The sequence below is a fragment of the Astyanax mexicanus genome, chromosome 9 (assembly GCF_023375975.1).
Source record: "Astyanax mexicanus isolate ESR-SI-001 chromosome 9, AstMex3_surface, whole genome shotgun sequence".
Lineage (NCBI taxonomy): Eukaryota > Metazoa > Chordata > Actinopteri > Characiformes > Acestrorhamphidae > Astyanax > Astyanax mexicanus.
In genome coordinates this window covers 13,343,972-13,356,638 of record NC_064416.1, presented here as the reverse complement: position 1 = coordinate 13,356,638, position 12,667 = coordinate 13,343,972, and the positions used below count along the sequence as shown (strand labels likewise).

The following is a 12,667-nucleotide window of genomic DNA, read 5'->3' as shown; positions in this document are numbered from 1 at the left end:
CTACACACCATTTCCTTTAGAACTGCTCACATGTAATGTTGAACTACACAGAACTGCAGTGAACTGTGGGGCTGAACATGTTCCACTAATTAAGGCTCACGTGTCTGAATCAGTTTGTGTGTGTGTGTGATCTGGAGCAGTTCTGGGAATTGCCCCATGGGCTGAAGAGTTTCTGTGAGTGTGTGATGATTCTGTGGGCCTCTTGTCCACACTCTCAGGGCCTGATTTATGATTCAATTTCTGTTTGCAGTGAATGATGGCGTGTGATAAAGCAGCCACCAAGAACATCATTTACTTAGTGCAGCTATTTAAGTTTGAGTGAGCTGAAGCCTTCTGAAACATGAAGTAAAAATGTTTGTCGTACAGAAAATATCGCATATTAATCCAAAAGTCATATTAGTGTAACATGCACTGATCAGGCAAAATATTATTTCCTTATTTCTGCACCCATTATTCATTTTACAGGTCCACTAAATATACCAGTTCTCTGTAGGCACAATGTAGTTCCAAAAGTACAGACTGTAGCATGCTTTACTATCCCTCTTTCACCCAGTTCTTTAATGGTCATAAGGAAGATGGATGATCACAAGCCATCAAACTAGCTAAACTGCTTGAATTTTTGTACCAGGAGTAGTATAAAGTTATCCAAAAGCAGTGTGTAAGACTGGTGGAGGAGAACATGCCTAGATGCATGAAAATCTTTAAAAATTTTACAAATATGAACTTGCTTTTTTTTTGTTATTTCAGACATCTCTCATTTTCTACAAATACATGCTCTAAATTACAATATTTTTTATTTGGAATTCGGGTGAAATGTCCGTAGTTTATAGAATAAAACAACAATGTTTTTTTACTTAAACATATACCTATAAATATAAAAAAACACAGAGCTGTGTGTGAAACACCAAATCCTTATATTTCCAAAGTACTACCTTTACCGGTAAATAAATAATGGTCTTGATCTTTAAAGGAAGTCAATTTAAAAACTAATTTTAAAGCATTTTATTGGTCTGTTCATCTGTTAGAAACTTCTTATAAAGTACATAACAACTTCCAAATTCATATATAATACAGTAATTGAAAATTCAAGGTTCTAAGTCAAATCAAAACAGTTAGATTTGGTAATTTTATTCATACTGGCTTTCTGACTTGCTTCAAATAATTGCTAGTAAAGTTCTGTAGTGGATGAAAAGAGAGCTGGATGAGTTTTCTGCCTTTTGATCAGAAAGCTCTTTTAAAATAGTTCTTCAATGGTTCTTCAGTAAAGCCAGAGTTCAGTGGATAACCTTGACTCATAGTTATAAAGTTCTTTACTTTGGTGGTAAGTTGCAAAAATGTCACCAAAATCTTTGGGAATACCTCATCAAAAAGAGTTCCACTGTGGTTATAAAAGAAGAAAAATATTTTTCAATAATATATAGAACTCCTTTAGTTTAGAGTGATATTTTGGTAACATTCTGGACATCTGCACAATGTAATTCTGGGTGTTCTGTGTAATATTATCCACAGTTCTGTGAATGTAGACACACATTATTTTAGAATCCAAACATAACACAGCTCTAGATGTCTAGACCCTGTTGAAAGGCACTGCCAATAGAATAGAACTCTCTGAAGCAGATAGACATGAACCTATTGGCACCATGTCTAATTCCAGGTGTGGGTGTGGGCCAAAAGAAGGGTATAAATTCCCCAGTATTGAGCTGTGGAGCAGTGGAATGGAATAATAGTGGTGCTTCATCCAAGATTTTGTGATGAGTTGGGGAATTCAGGATGATTGGGGATGAGGTGCTGTGGTAACCATCCAACATCCTGACTTTAAGAACACTCTAGTGTCTGAATGCAATCAAATACTAACATTTTTGATGTTCCAAATTCAATTTGATTTTTTTTATATCCTTGATTTAAAGCTAATGGCTTTAAGTTTTGGGATTTAGGTCCCTCATGGTGGCAATGGGTAATTGCACAAAGCATAAACTGGGCAGGTGTGATGCGATCTTCTTTCAGAGCGGATGAATCCGATTCCTGGTTATGTTCAGTCAGAGAGAGAGAGCATGCTCAGTCAGAAACTTCACTTCTTCGAGTGAATGAGCTACTGAGGTCTGAGTTTCCTCTTCTTAAGTCTCCATTGCTCCACCAGCTGCTCGCATTCAATAAAACTGAGACGGATCCTCTTTTAGAGGCTGTACATGTGATGTAATTACGTAAAGATGCGTGACGTGGCCAGAAGAACTCCAGCGAAAAGCGTCTCGACACCCCAGTTTTTCAGAATGAATATATTAGCAGGCTTAGCAGGGATGGTGGTTCCAGCACACTGGTACCATTAAACACTATATTTGATCCCTTCTCCACTCAGAAATGCTTCTGATTTCAGTTTAAAAACAAAATAATACAGGCTGACACTTTAAAAAAACATTAAGAATGAGCAAGAATTTCCCAATATTTTTGTCCCTATAATGTATTGAAAATGTGTGAAGATTCACAGAACTAACATTTCATACCTTTTACATCTTTATCTGCTACAGATTAGGTTTTATATTTTAGAATATTTGATTTCAAACATCTGAACAGTGTGATCCCAATGTGTTCCAAACATCCAAAATGGACAAACACACATCATCACACTCTGTTCCACTGGAAAGTGGGAACACCATGAAATCATCTCAAAGAAAAATAGCTCCTTTACAACAGTCAGACCTGCTAGACCTTCACTGCTGGTATTAATAACCCAGTTTGTGGCTGCTATTGTTTGGGAGTGGACAGAGCGGCTGCTGCACTGATCCATCGGAGTAGCGTGTGAAGTCTGAATCATTTGTGTTGATTAGTTTATTAATCTCAGCCTTTCAGCAGCTTGAGGAGCAGAATCCTGCTGTAAGCTCTCCACTCTCCACATGACCACACAGATGCCTGTCTGCCTGCTAGTTTGCATAGCAATGGTGAACTCAGAGCTCCTGCCATGCGTGGTCTTTATCATTCACTGGGATGCAAATCTTGCACATATAACAGGCCCTATTTTAACAATCAGTAGTGCACAGGTCAATTGTGCAGAATTGTGCGGCTGGATTTAGGGTGTATCGCTGTGTCTTTGGTACCGTAAGGGCGCAAAAATATGCCTTTTTGTGGCTTGAAACACTTAAAAGGCATGTACTAAAGCTGTTAATTAATCATGGGTGTGTTTTGGGCTTGACGTGAAGGAAACCAATCAGTGTGCCATTACCTTTAAGAGCCAGATGAGCTGATCTGACTTTGGCGCATTCGTATCTTAACAGCACGGCGCTTTGTGTGTCTCAACAGAGGATACTGATCTGCTCGTTTACACTGTGGTGATACACCAGCAGCTCATTTAAAGGGACACCAATGTTATTTTATTCTTTATTCTGTTTATTGTTGAGGTAACCTGTAGGATTGTTGGCCACCTGTAGGAATGACCCTGACGATTGACTGTTGCCACACGCAAGAAATGTACCTAAACCTACCTCGCATCCAGACCACCACGCCCATCAGTGTAGATTTATTCTTAAAATCCAAAGCTATTTTAATGGTGCGGGTGAAAGGCATTAAAAAATAGACTGTTGACAGGGTGTAAGATAGCAGAGAGCATTGCAACACGCCTTGTACCATGTGTACAATAGAGCCCTTGTTGTTTTTATCCATTTATTTAAAAATGTTATTATCACATCAATTAAAAATAGTGTTGAGTAAAAAAACGTAAAATAAACTGTACCAAAAAATATCATCCCTGCCGCACAAAAATCTCCTAAACCTACATTCTCATGGGGTCACATGGATGAAATGTGGGCTAGGTGGGTTCTACGTGGGCATTGGCTCTAAATTGGTTTAATAAATGGGTCCCATCTTTTTAGCTCACCTAAATCTCATTTGGGTTTCATCAGACTGTAAAAAAGATGGACGTCGTGTCGCGGTTCCCATTCATTCAATGAAAATGAAGCCAAAATCTTCCGCCATGTTGGCAATCCTGAAACCCCAGTCTGCGCAGTAGAGACCAGAGGAGGGAGAAAGACTGTGGAGAGACAGCCTACTCATTTAAATAAACCCGCCCCTGAGGGCTGCCTCCACAGAGCTCAAACAGTTTATGGTCCCGCCCATACAGTCATTAGTCCCACCCCAGCTAGGTGTAACCCAGCCCTTTTACAATAACCACACCTTTTTTGGAATAGAGCTGAATAACATTTTAAAAAACAAATTCTGTTGGGATATAAAAATTTGACAATATAAGAAGAGGTTCCACTTTTGCGTTTAAATAATGGAGGTAGAATTGCAAAATATATAAAATAAATAAATAAAATCGTGATTAAAAGTCTGTTTTGCCGGTGAAACCTATGGGGATGGGTGGGGTTACACGGCTTTCTGCAACCGAACAGCAGGGGACGCCCGACCTGTGGCGGCTTCACTTTTGAGAGACCATGCTCTGTCCAGCTATACACAGTCTATGGGTTACATATACACCTCTTGTGCAGTGAGCAATGAGATGGGGCCCCATCACTGACCATAATGGGGCCAATCTCTGACATCCTTATGTGGAGAAACATGGAACTTCCTTTCGTGTGCAACTAATTCTGCAACTATTTCTTTGACAATGAATGCAATAAATTTAAAAATAATAATTTACCACCAGTTCTGCTAGTGTTTACTGTGAAGATTAAAACTGTATAAACATGCAGTCCTGATATGTGATTTGCTGGCTGTTTATCTTCACTGTAGTAAATTATTGTGCACAAAGTGTTTAGAAGGATTCAAATTTTAAATAGGATTATTTTATATGGGTTTTATCATAGAAACTAGTAACTTTTTCATCCTTAGATATAACTGTAATGGTTGTTCCCGCAACAGAGAGTTCTAATCTATGTATTAACATCATGTAATTTGTGTTTCTATTGTGTTTAAGTTTTACTTTCTGCCTTTTCGTAAGTTGGCCATTGCATATTCATTTGAGAAAATCTACCTTGATTTACCCTGATTTGTCCAGGCATTGCTGTACCGGCTTACTTAATTAGGTTTTTAATGCATTTTTGCTTGTGCTTACAGACATGCACCCAAATTTCAAGCCTGATTACTTCCGCTGTGTGTGTGTGTGTGTGTGTGTGTGTGTGTGTGTGTGTGTGTGTGTGTGTGTGTGTGTGTCTGTTTTGTGTAAAAAAGAGAAAGAGCAAGTGAGTAAGAAACACAGGTCTTTAGGCTGGGATATCTCTGGTAGGTTTGAATATGAGTTTAGCATAGGCATAGCAGTCACCTGGTATACCACAGAAACATGTTTAAACATTGCATAGCATCTAACTGAAAGATCATTTAAGCTACTTAGCATCTTTATAGTGATCAGCTAGCAAAAAACACATAAAAAGACATAGCTTGCTTAGCAACAGCAGAGATACCACTTGGAACACCACAGTTACCACCTTGCAGACCCATAGGAAACCACTTGTGATTCCATCCGAACCGCTCAGCAATCATATAGCAATCCTAACCTCCTTTGTCTCCTGCCTGTAGCAACACACTGGTTATTCATTGATGTCTCCCAGTTATATATGTATTATCCCATCTAGCTCCTTTATTCAAATCAATTAAAATCATTGATAAAATGATGAAACCTCATACAGATCAGACACCAGATACACTATATGAACATATGAGGACAAAAATATTGGGACACCAGTTCTTTAATTGTTTTTTCCAAAATTGGGGGTATTAAAAGAATTGAATCCCATTAAAGCCTGACTATTAGGAGTGTATCATATGGTATTGTCATTTTTAGTTTTGAAAATAAGAACGTTCAAAAATACAATCCCAATATATCACCCTACTTATACAGTAGTAGTGCAATATATTAAGATATATTGAATCATAAGCCATGTATTGAGATACGTGTCACATTACCAAATTCTTGTCAATACACAGTTATAGTGTGTGTGTGTGTATGTGTAAAAAGAGAGAGAGATAGAAAGAGAGAGAGAGAGAGAGAGAGGCTGTCTCTGTCAGGTTTGGAGATGGACAGTGCAGACGGACAGTGTTGTGAGCTTATGTGTCTGTCATCTGAGATGACAGCTGCTTTGTCCTTTTCACTCATTCTCTTTCTCTCTCTCTCTTTCTCTCTCTCTCTCTCTGCAGATCGGAGCATGAGCTGGACTACGACTGCTATCAGGAGGATCTGTATGACAGGTACTGTCAGTGCTGTCCTCCACTCATGGCCGGCCTTTCACTCCGAGCTCGTCTGTCAGGCAGGACAAGAAACTCAAAGCCACGCGGTCGTCGCTCAGCCCCTGATTCAGCTTTGCTGTCACTGCTCTCAAACACAGGGGCACACATTGCAACAACTTGGAACTGCATTTTGCTACTTCCCAGGTTAAGAATCATAGCAACCACCTTAGAAAGCATAGCAGCTGCCTGGTATACCACAGAAAATGCAACCACTTGGAATTGCACAGTAAAGGTGGTTGTTATGGTATCCCACAGGGCTATTATAATATGCAGCTGTTAAGTGGTTGTAATCTGTTGTAAAACATTTCAACCACATAGAAACTGCACAGCACTTTTCTGTTTCAGTAATGGGTTAAATTTGAAGTAGATGAATGTATTCATTAGAATATGTTATCAATACTGTGATTCTCTAATATTCAATATATCACAAACCAATTTGCTACGATACTTCACAGCATCTGTGTTACTGAAGAGGATAAAATACTCCTAAATAAGCAAATACCAGAATTGTGGATTTATTGGGGTCAGTTTCACAGAATTTAACCCTTCTATTGTGTTCGGGTCAAAATTGACCCGTTTTCAAGTTTAAATGTGTAAAAATTACCATTTGCTTTTTTGTTCTGGAATGAGGCTTCATCTAATCCTCAGACACACCTGATTGAATGTAGAAATATACATTTTTACCATTTTAGTAAATTCTAAAGGTCTCAAAAAAAAAAAAGTTACATCTGTGGTGTTACGGGTCAAAAATGACCCGGCAGAGACTACTGGCTGTTTTATGCATCACCTTAAAGCTATGGGTTGCTCTGAGGATCAATTGTGGCCCAATATGCCCAATTATGGCCCACACACACACACACACAGGCTTCTTTCACATGCACAGACACAGAGACATATAGAAAATGCATACAGGCACACACACACACACCACCCCCCACGTGAACTAAGACTTTCTCACAGCATATTGATACATTGTTTATAAACATTGGCCCACATACACACACACACAAACACCACCCCCCACGTGAACTAAAACTTTCTCACAGCATATTGATACATTGTTTATAAACAAACATTGGCACATATAAAGAGGGTTTGGGTGGGATATTATTAGTTGAATTCTGTAGGAGTATCAGTCAACATGAGCAAAAGGTATTCTGTTCATGAGGTGCTAGATCATATCTTTGGTAATGATGGTGATCTTGAGGAGAGAGAGGGAAGTGAAGCTGAGGAGGATGTGTCTGAGGAGGAGGATGATGTTCAGTATGACCCTGAACAAGACCAAACATCTGATGAGGAGGACCCAGATGTCACAGATGCTCAAGGAGAGGTCTTCAAGTCAAAAAAAGGTGACATTTCATGGTTATCAAGCCCTCCTCAAACCCAAGCCAGGGCACCGATGGAAAACATCCTCAGAATGACTCCAGGGCCTACTAGATACGCTGTGTCACACGCCCAAGACATCAAGTCAACGTTTGAACTGTTCTTTCCACGACCTATTCAGAGTATCCTACTTGAGATGACCAACATGGAAGGGAGAAGAGTGTTTGGTGATAGCTGGACGGAGATGGACAAAACACAGCTAGATGCGCACATGGGACTGTTGCTTCTTGCGGGGGTGTACAGATCCTGTAATGAAGCTACGGCCAGCTTATGGGATAGTGAGTCAGGACGCCCTATTTTTCGTGCCACAATGTCCCTTCAAGCCTTTCATGTGTTATCAAGAGTGCTACGTTTTGACAACAGGGAGACCAGAGTTGCTCGTCGTGAGAATGACAAGCTTGCTCCCATCAGGGAGGTTTGGGACAAATGGGTGGAAAATTTACCCTTTGTGTACAATCCTGGGCCAGAGGTGACAGTGGATGAATGGCTAGTCCCTTTCAGAGGCCGCTGTCCCTTCAGGCAGTACATGCCAAGCAAGCCTGGAAAATATGGGATCAAAATATGGGCAGCTTGTGATGCAAAAACTGCCTATGCATGGAATATGCAAATATATACCGGAAAATCTGCCACCGGAGTGCCAGAGAAGAACCAGGGCAAGCGGGTCGTCCTGGACATGACCAAGGGTCTTCGGGGGCACAACATAACTTGTGATAATTTTTTTACCTCCTATGACCTTGCGCAAGAGCTTCTAAAGAGGAAGCTGACGATGGTGGGAACAGTCAGGAAGAACAAACCTGAGCTTCCCTTAGCTCTTCTTGGAACGAAAGACAGGGCTCCTCTCTCATCCAAGTTTGCATTCTCAGAAAGAACCACAGTTGTCTCCTACTGTCCCAAAAAGAACAAAAATGTCATTCTGATGTCAACTCTCCACAGGGATGCTGGTGTGAGCAGTAGGGAGGACAAGAAGCCAGACATGATCCTGGATTACAACAAGAACAAAGGTGGTGTTGACAACCTGGACAAGGTCACCGGCACATACACATGCAAGCGGGGGACAAAAAGGTGGCCAATGGTTGTGTTCTACAACATGCTGGACGTTTCGGCATACAACGCATATGTAGTGTGGACTGAAATAGATCCAGGATGGAATGGAGAAAAACCTTTCAAGAGGAGGCTTTTTCTGGAGGAGTTGGGCAAGTCTCTGGTTTCTCCCTATATCGAAAGACGAAAGAGGCTGCCCCGAACCGAAGCGTCTGTTCGTTTGGTGAAAGGGCTTCAGCCAACACTCACATCATCATCCTGTGATACAAAGGAGGAGGAGATTCCAGGAGCAGCAAGAGGAAGAGGTGCCAGTCCTGCCCCGCCAACAAGGACAGGAAGTCCAACACCACTTGCCACACATGCAAGAAATTCATTTGCGCGGAGCACACAGTAACCATCAAATACTGTGATTCATGCATTTGAACACACACACACACACACACAAACACACACACACACACAGTTAAAGTTTCTGATGCTAAGTTTCATGGTTCATAAGTTCATAAGTTCATTCAGAGTGACTCACCTGCACTAACATCATATTATTTTTCAATGTTCAGTTTATGGTTAATGCAGGCGCACACACACACACACACTGTTGTTGGTCATTGTTCATTTGTTAAAGTTAAATTGCTTGGTTAATTGGTATGGTTAAATAAAAGTTGGTTTTATGGAAAGAAATTTGAACACTTGTTGTCTTTATCCTACTATTTATCTATGCGGGTCAGTTTTGACCCGAAACACCAAAGATGTCACTATTGTTAATAATTTTAAATAATATTATTTTTTTCTTTGGTAGGTGTACTCTAATATAGGTCTATAACACATTTACAGTTTCTAATTACTCAGTCTATAAGTATGACAAATATTTTTTGTGAATTTAAATAGTTTTTGCATTCAAAAACGAGTGGTACTTTTTAAAACACTGTGTCTGTGGAGCCAACTAAAGAAATTTCCCACACTGGTTCCATTTATATGAATGTATACTAAGCCAACAATGAGTTGAAAAACAATATTGGAAGAAAACTGGTGATTTTAAGCATTTTCAAGCATTTTCAAATCACGGGTCAAAATTGACCCGCAAACACCACAGGTGTAAACAGCTTTCTAACACAATATAAGGGTTAACAACCAATATTCTTCATCGCAGGTTTACCCTACTTATTTGATTAGCACCACCATGTGGAGTAGTGAGTTAAGAGCACCTATAATTAAATAAACATATTTGATATTTGACACAAAACAATGCAGTATATCACAATATCAATATTTGCCTCACCTTTTGTTATGTGTTGAACTAATCAAAATGATCTGCCAAAACAATAAGACACTATTAGTCCAATCCCAAATTATAAAATGTTGAGACAGTAGGAAAAATACTTATAAAATAAAATAAATCTACACAGCCTGGCCAAAAAAAAAAAGGTCACACGCTCTAATATTTGGTTGGACCGCCTTTAGCTTTGATTGCAGCACACATTCACTGTGGCATTGTTTTGATAAGCTTCTGCAGTGTCACAAGATTTATTTCAATCCAGTGTTGCATTAATTTTCTCTTAAGATCTTGCAGCAGCATTAATGATGGTAGAGTCTGACCACTGCACAAAGCAGCTCTTCTCCATCCAGCACATCCCAAAGATTCTCAGTGAGGTTAAGGTCTGGACTCTAAGGTCTGTGGTGAACAATCCATGTGTGAAAATGATGATCTCATGCTCCCTAAATCACTCTTTCACAATTCCACCCCATGAATCCTGACATTATCATCTTGGAATATGGCCGTGTTCGTCAGGGAAGAAAAAATGTATTGATGGAATAACCTGGTCTATATTCAGTATATTCAGGTAGTCAGCTGACCTCATTCTTTCAGCACATACTGTTGCTGAACCCAGACCTGCAGACCAACTGCAGCATCAACCTCACATCATTTACTTACTTAAATCCAGGTGCAGACTTTCTTTTGTCCAGGCAGTATATTTGTATATTTTGACTTGAATTTTATGTTAATCTGTTTTAGAGAGTCCTTAGATTAATGCATTCATTAGAGTAATTATATACAGTACTGGTCGGTCCTATAAATAGTGTATCTAGATTTTTCTCATTTAAAAATCAGACCCCGCTCATGTCCATGTGTTTAGAGCAGTGTGAGATGGAGGTTTGTTCTGTGGGTTTGATGGGGCTGTGCTCTGCGCTGGTGGAGAGACGGGCAGCGGCGCGAGAGCTGCTGATGAAGCACGCTCTGAGAGGAGAGCTGAACTGTGTGCGCTGTCGTTATTCAGACTGTGGTAAATGACTGAGGTTCGCTCTGTGTTTTGAGTCCATGCGAATGTCAAATTATGCAAATGTGCAAAAGTGCAATTCAAGTGCATATTTGCTTTTGCCCTGTATTTGTATGTGTGAATGGAAATATGAGTGTGTGTTTATGCATGGGTGTGTGTGTGTGTGTGTGTGTGTGTTGTTCCTTCATACTCATAATTGCTCTGGGAGCTGACTGCCTCCCTTATGCAGTGTGAAGGGGACACAGGTCATTCATAAACCGGAAAGTCAGCACATTTAGATTTGACTTGCAGGGAAATGTAGACTCACAAAAACAACACAAATAAACAAACAAACAAATACACCTGGAGAACAACCTCCCTCCCAAAGCATACACAAATCAACTGTCACTCAAAAATCAATGATCAGCCATAATATTAAAACCACCAGCCTAATATTATTTATGTAGGTTGCAGTAAATTTGAGAAGTTCTGTAAGTTGTGAGATGTGGCCTCTATAAGCATTAAGAGTCATCATTAAGGGAAATCCTCTTAAATCTAAATCTAAATATATGATATTTTATATTTATCCATTGCTGTAAGAATATGAAACATTTTTCCAACTAACTACCAACTTTAATAATGGCTTTTTTAATTGGAACTAATTAGAATTAAGTACACACTAACATATGAAGGCAAATAAAAATATTTACTTTTAATCCAATCAAATCAGTGAGATCTGGAATTTAACCACAACACAATATAAACTCCAACCTCTGCATGTAAACTTTGACCCTATTGGAGCCTATTTTTAAAATGTTTTGGTAGTTTAACAGTAGTTTTAGTTTGTAGTAAATGTTTCTGAGCTGGATTACTGGCTAGATAGATGATATATTTAAAGATTCAGTAGATGGCAGGTGAATAGAACTGCACTGGGTAGATAGTGTAAGTCTTGCTGTATGTTATGATATGTGTATTATGTTTGTTACTGTTTCTGAGAATTCTTACAGTAGGGCAAAACATAATATTGCAATAACGGAGTGTATCAGTATTTTGTTACCCCCTCTTAGATGTAAGTAAGTTTATATACTGAATTGTATCTTGTTTTAAGCATTATTTCTTGAATTAAGCAAAATAATAGATAGACCAATTAAGTGTGATTATACTGTTACAAACACGCAGTATGAAATATCTGATATTTACAGCGGATTTGAACGGATTCCATGTGTTCATTCTTTAGAGCACCGTTCCACTAGACCCTTCTGGCGGCTGTAAATAAACAGCAGTAACAGAGTCTGTCTGGAGCTTCTTCTGTCAGAGCCATCAGCTGGACTGTCCAGTGGCCAGATTGACTGTGCCCTTCACTGCCAGCTCACAGGGGAACAGACAGTGTGTGTGTGTGTGTGTGTGTGTGTGTGTGTGTGTGTGTGTGTATAGCAATATATCTACACTCACTTTTCTCTGACAGGCACAAACACTGGGTTATGTGTTTGAACACTGAGGCACCAAAAGTCTGAGTGAATCAGATTAGAGGGGGGGATTGGACTGAAACTTGGGATTTGGACATACACATGCTCTCTCACTCTCTCTCTCACACAAACACACACACACACATACACACACACACACACACACTCACACACACACACAAACACAGACTACACTTTCTAATTTTTACCCCTGAATATTTTTAACGTCCCAGCAGATACACCACCAAAGCTCTATATAAATAATTTAGCCTTTTTGCTTATTTGGCCAAAAAGTTATTTTTTTTGTAATAA

At 39.5% G+C, this 12,667-nt stretch overlaps 1 protein-coding gene across 2 annotated transcripts in view; it reads left to right on the top strand.

The window, feature by feature from the left end:
- Nucleotides 1-12,667, top strand: part of LOC103040524 (heterogeneous nuclear ribonucleoprotein C) — a 120,030-nt gene that overhangs the window by 81,337 nt on the left and 26,026 nt on the right. The window contains exon 3 of one of the 2 annotated variants that reach the window (XM_007244026.4): nucleotides 6,121-6,171. The exons of the other annotated variant lie outside the window; for it this stretch is intronic. Within the exon in view, the coding sequence (XP_007244088.1) occupies nucleotides 6,121-6,171 (51 nt within the window). The remainder of the gene's footprint in view (nucleotides 1-6,120; nucleotides 6,172-12,667) is intronic. 2 annotated transcript variants of the gene reach the window in all.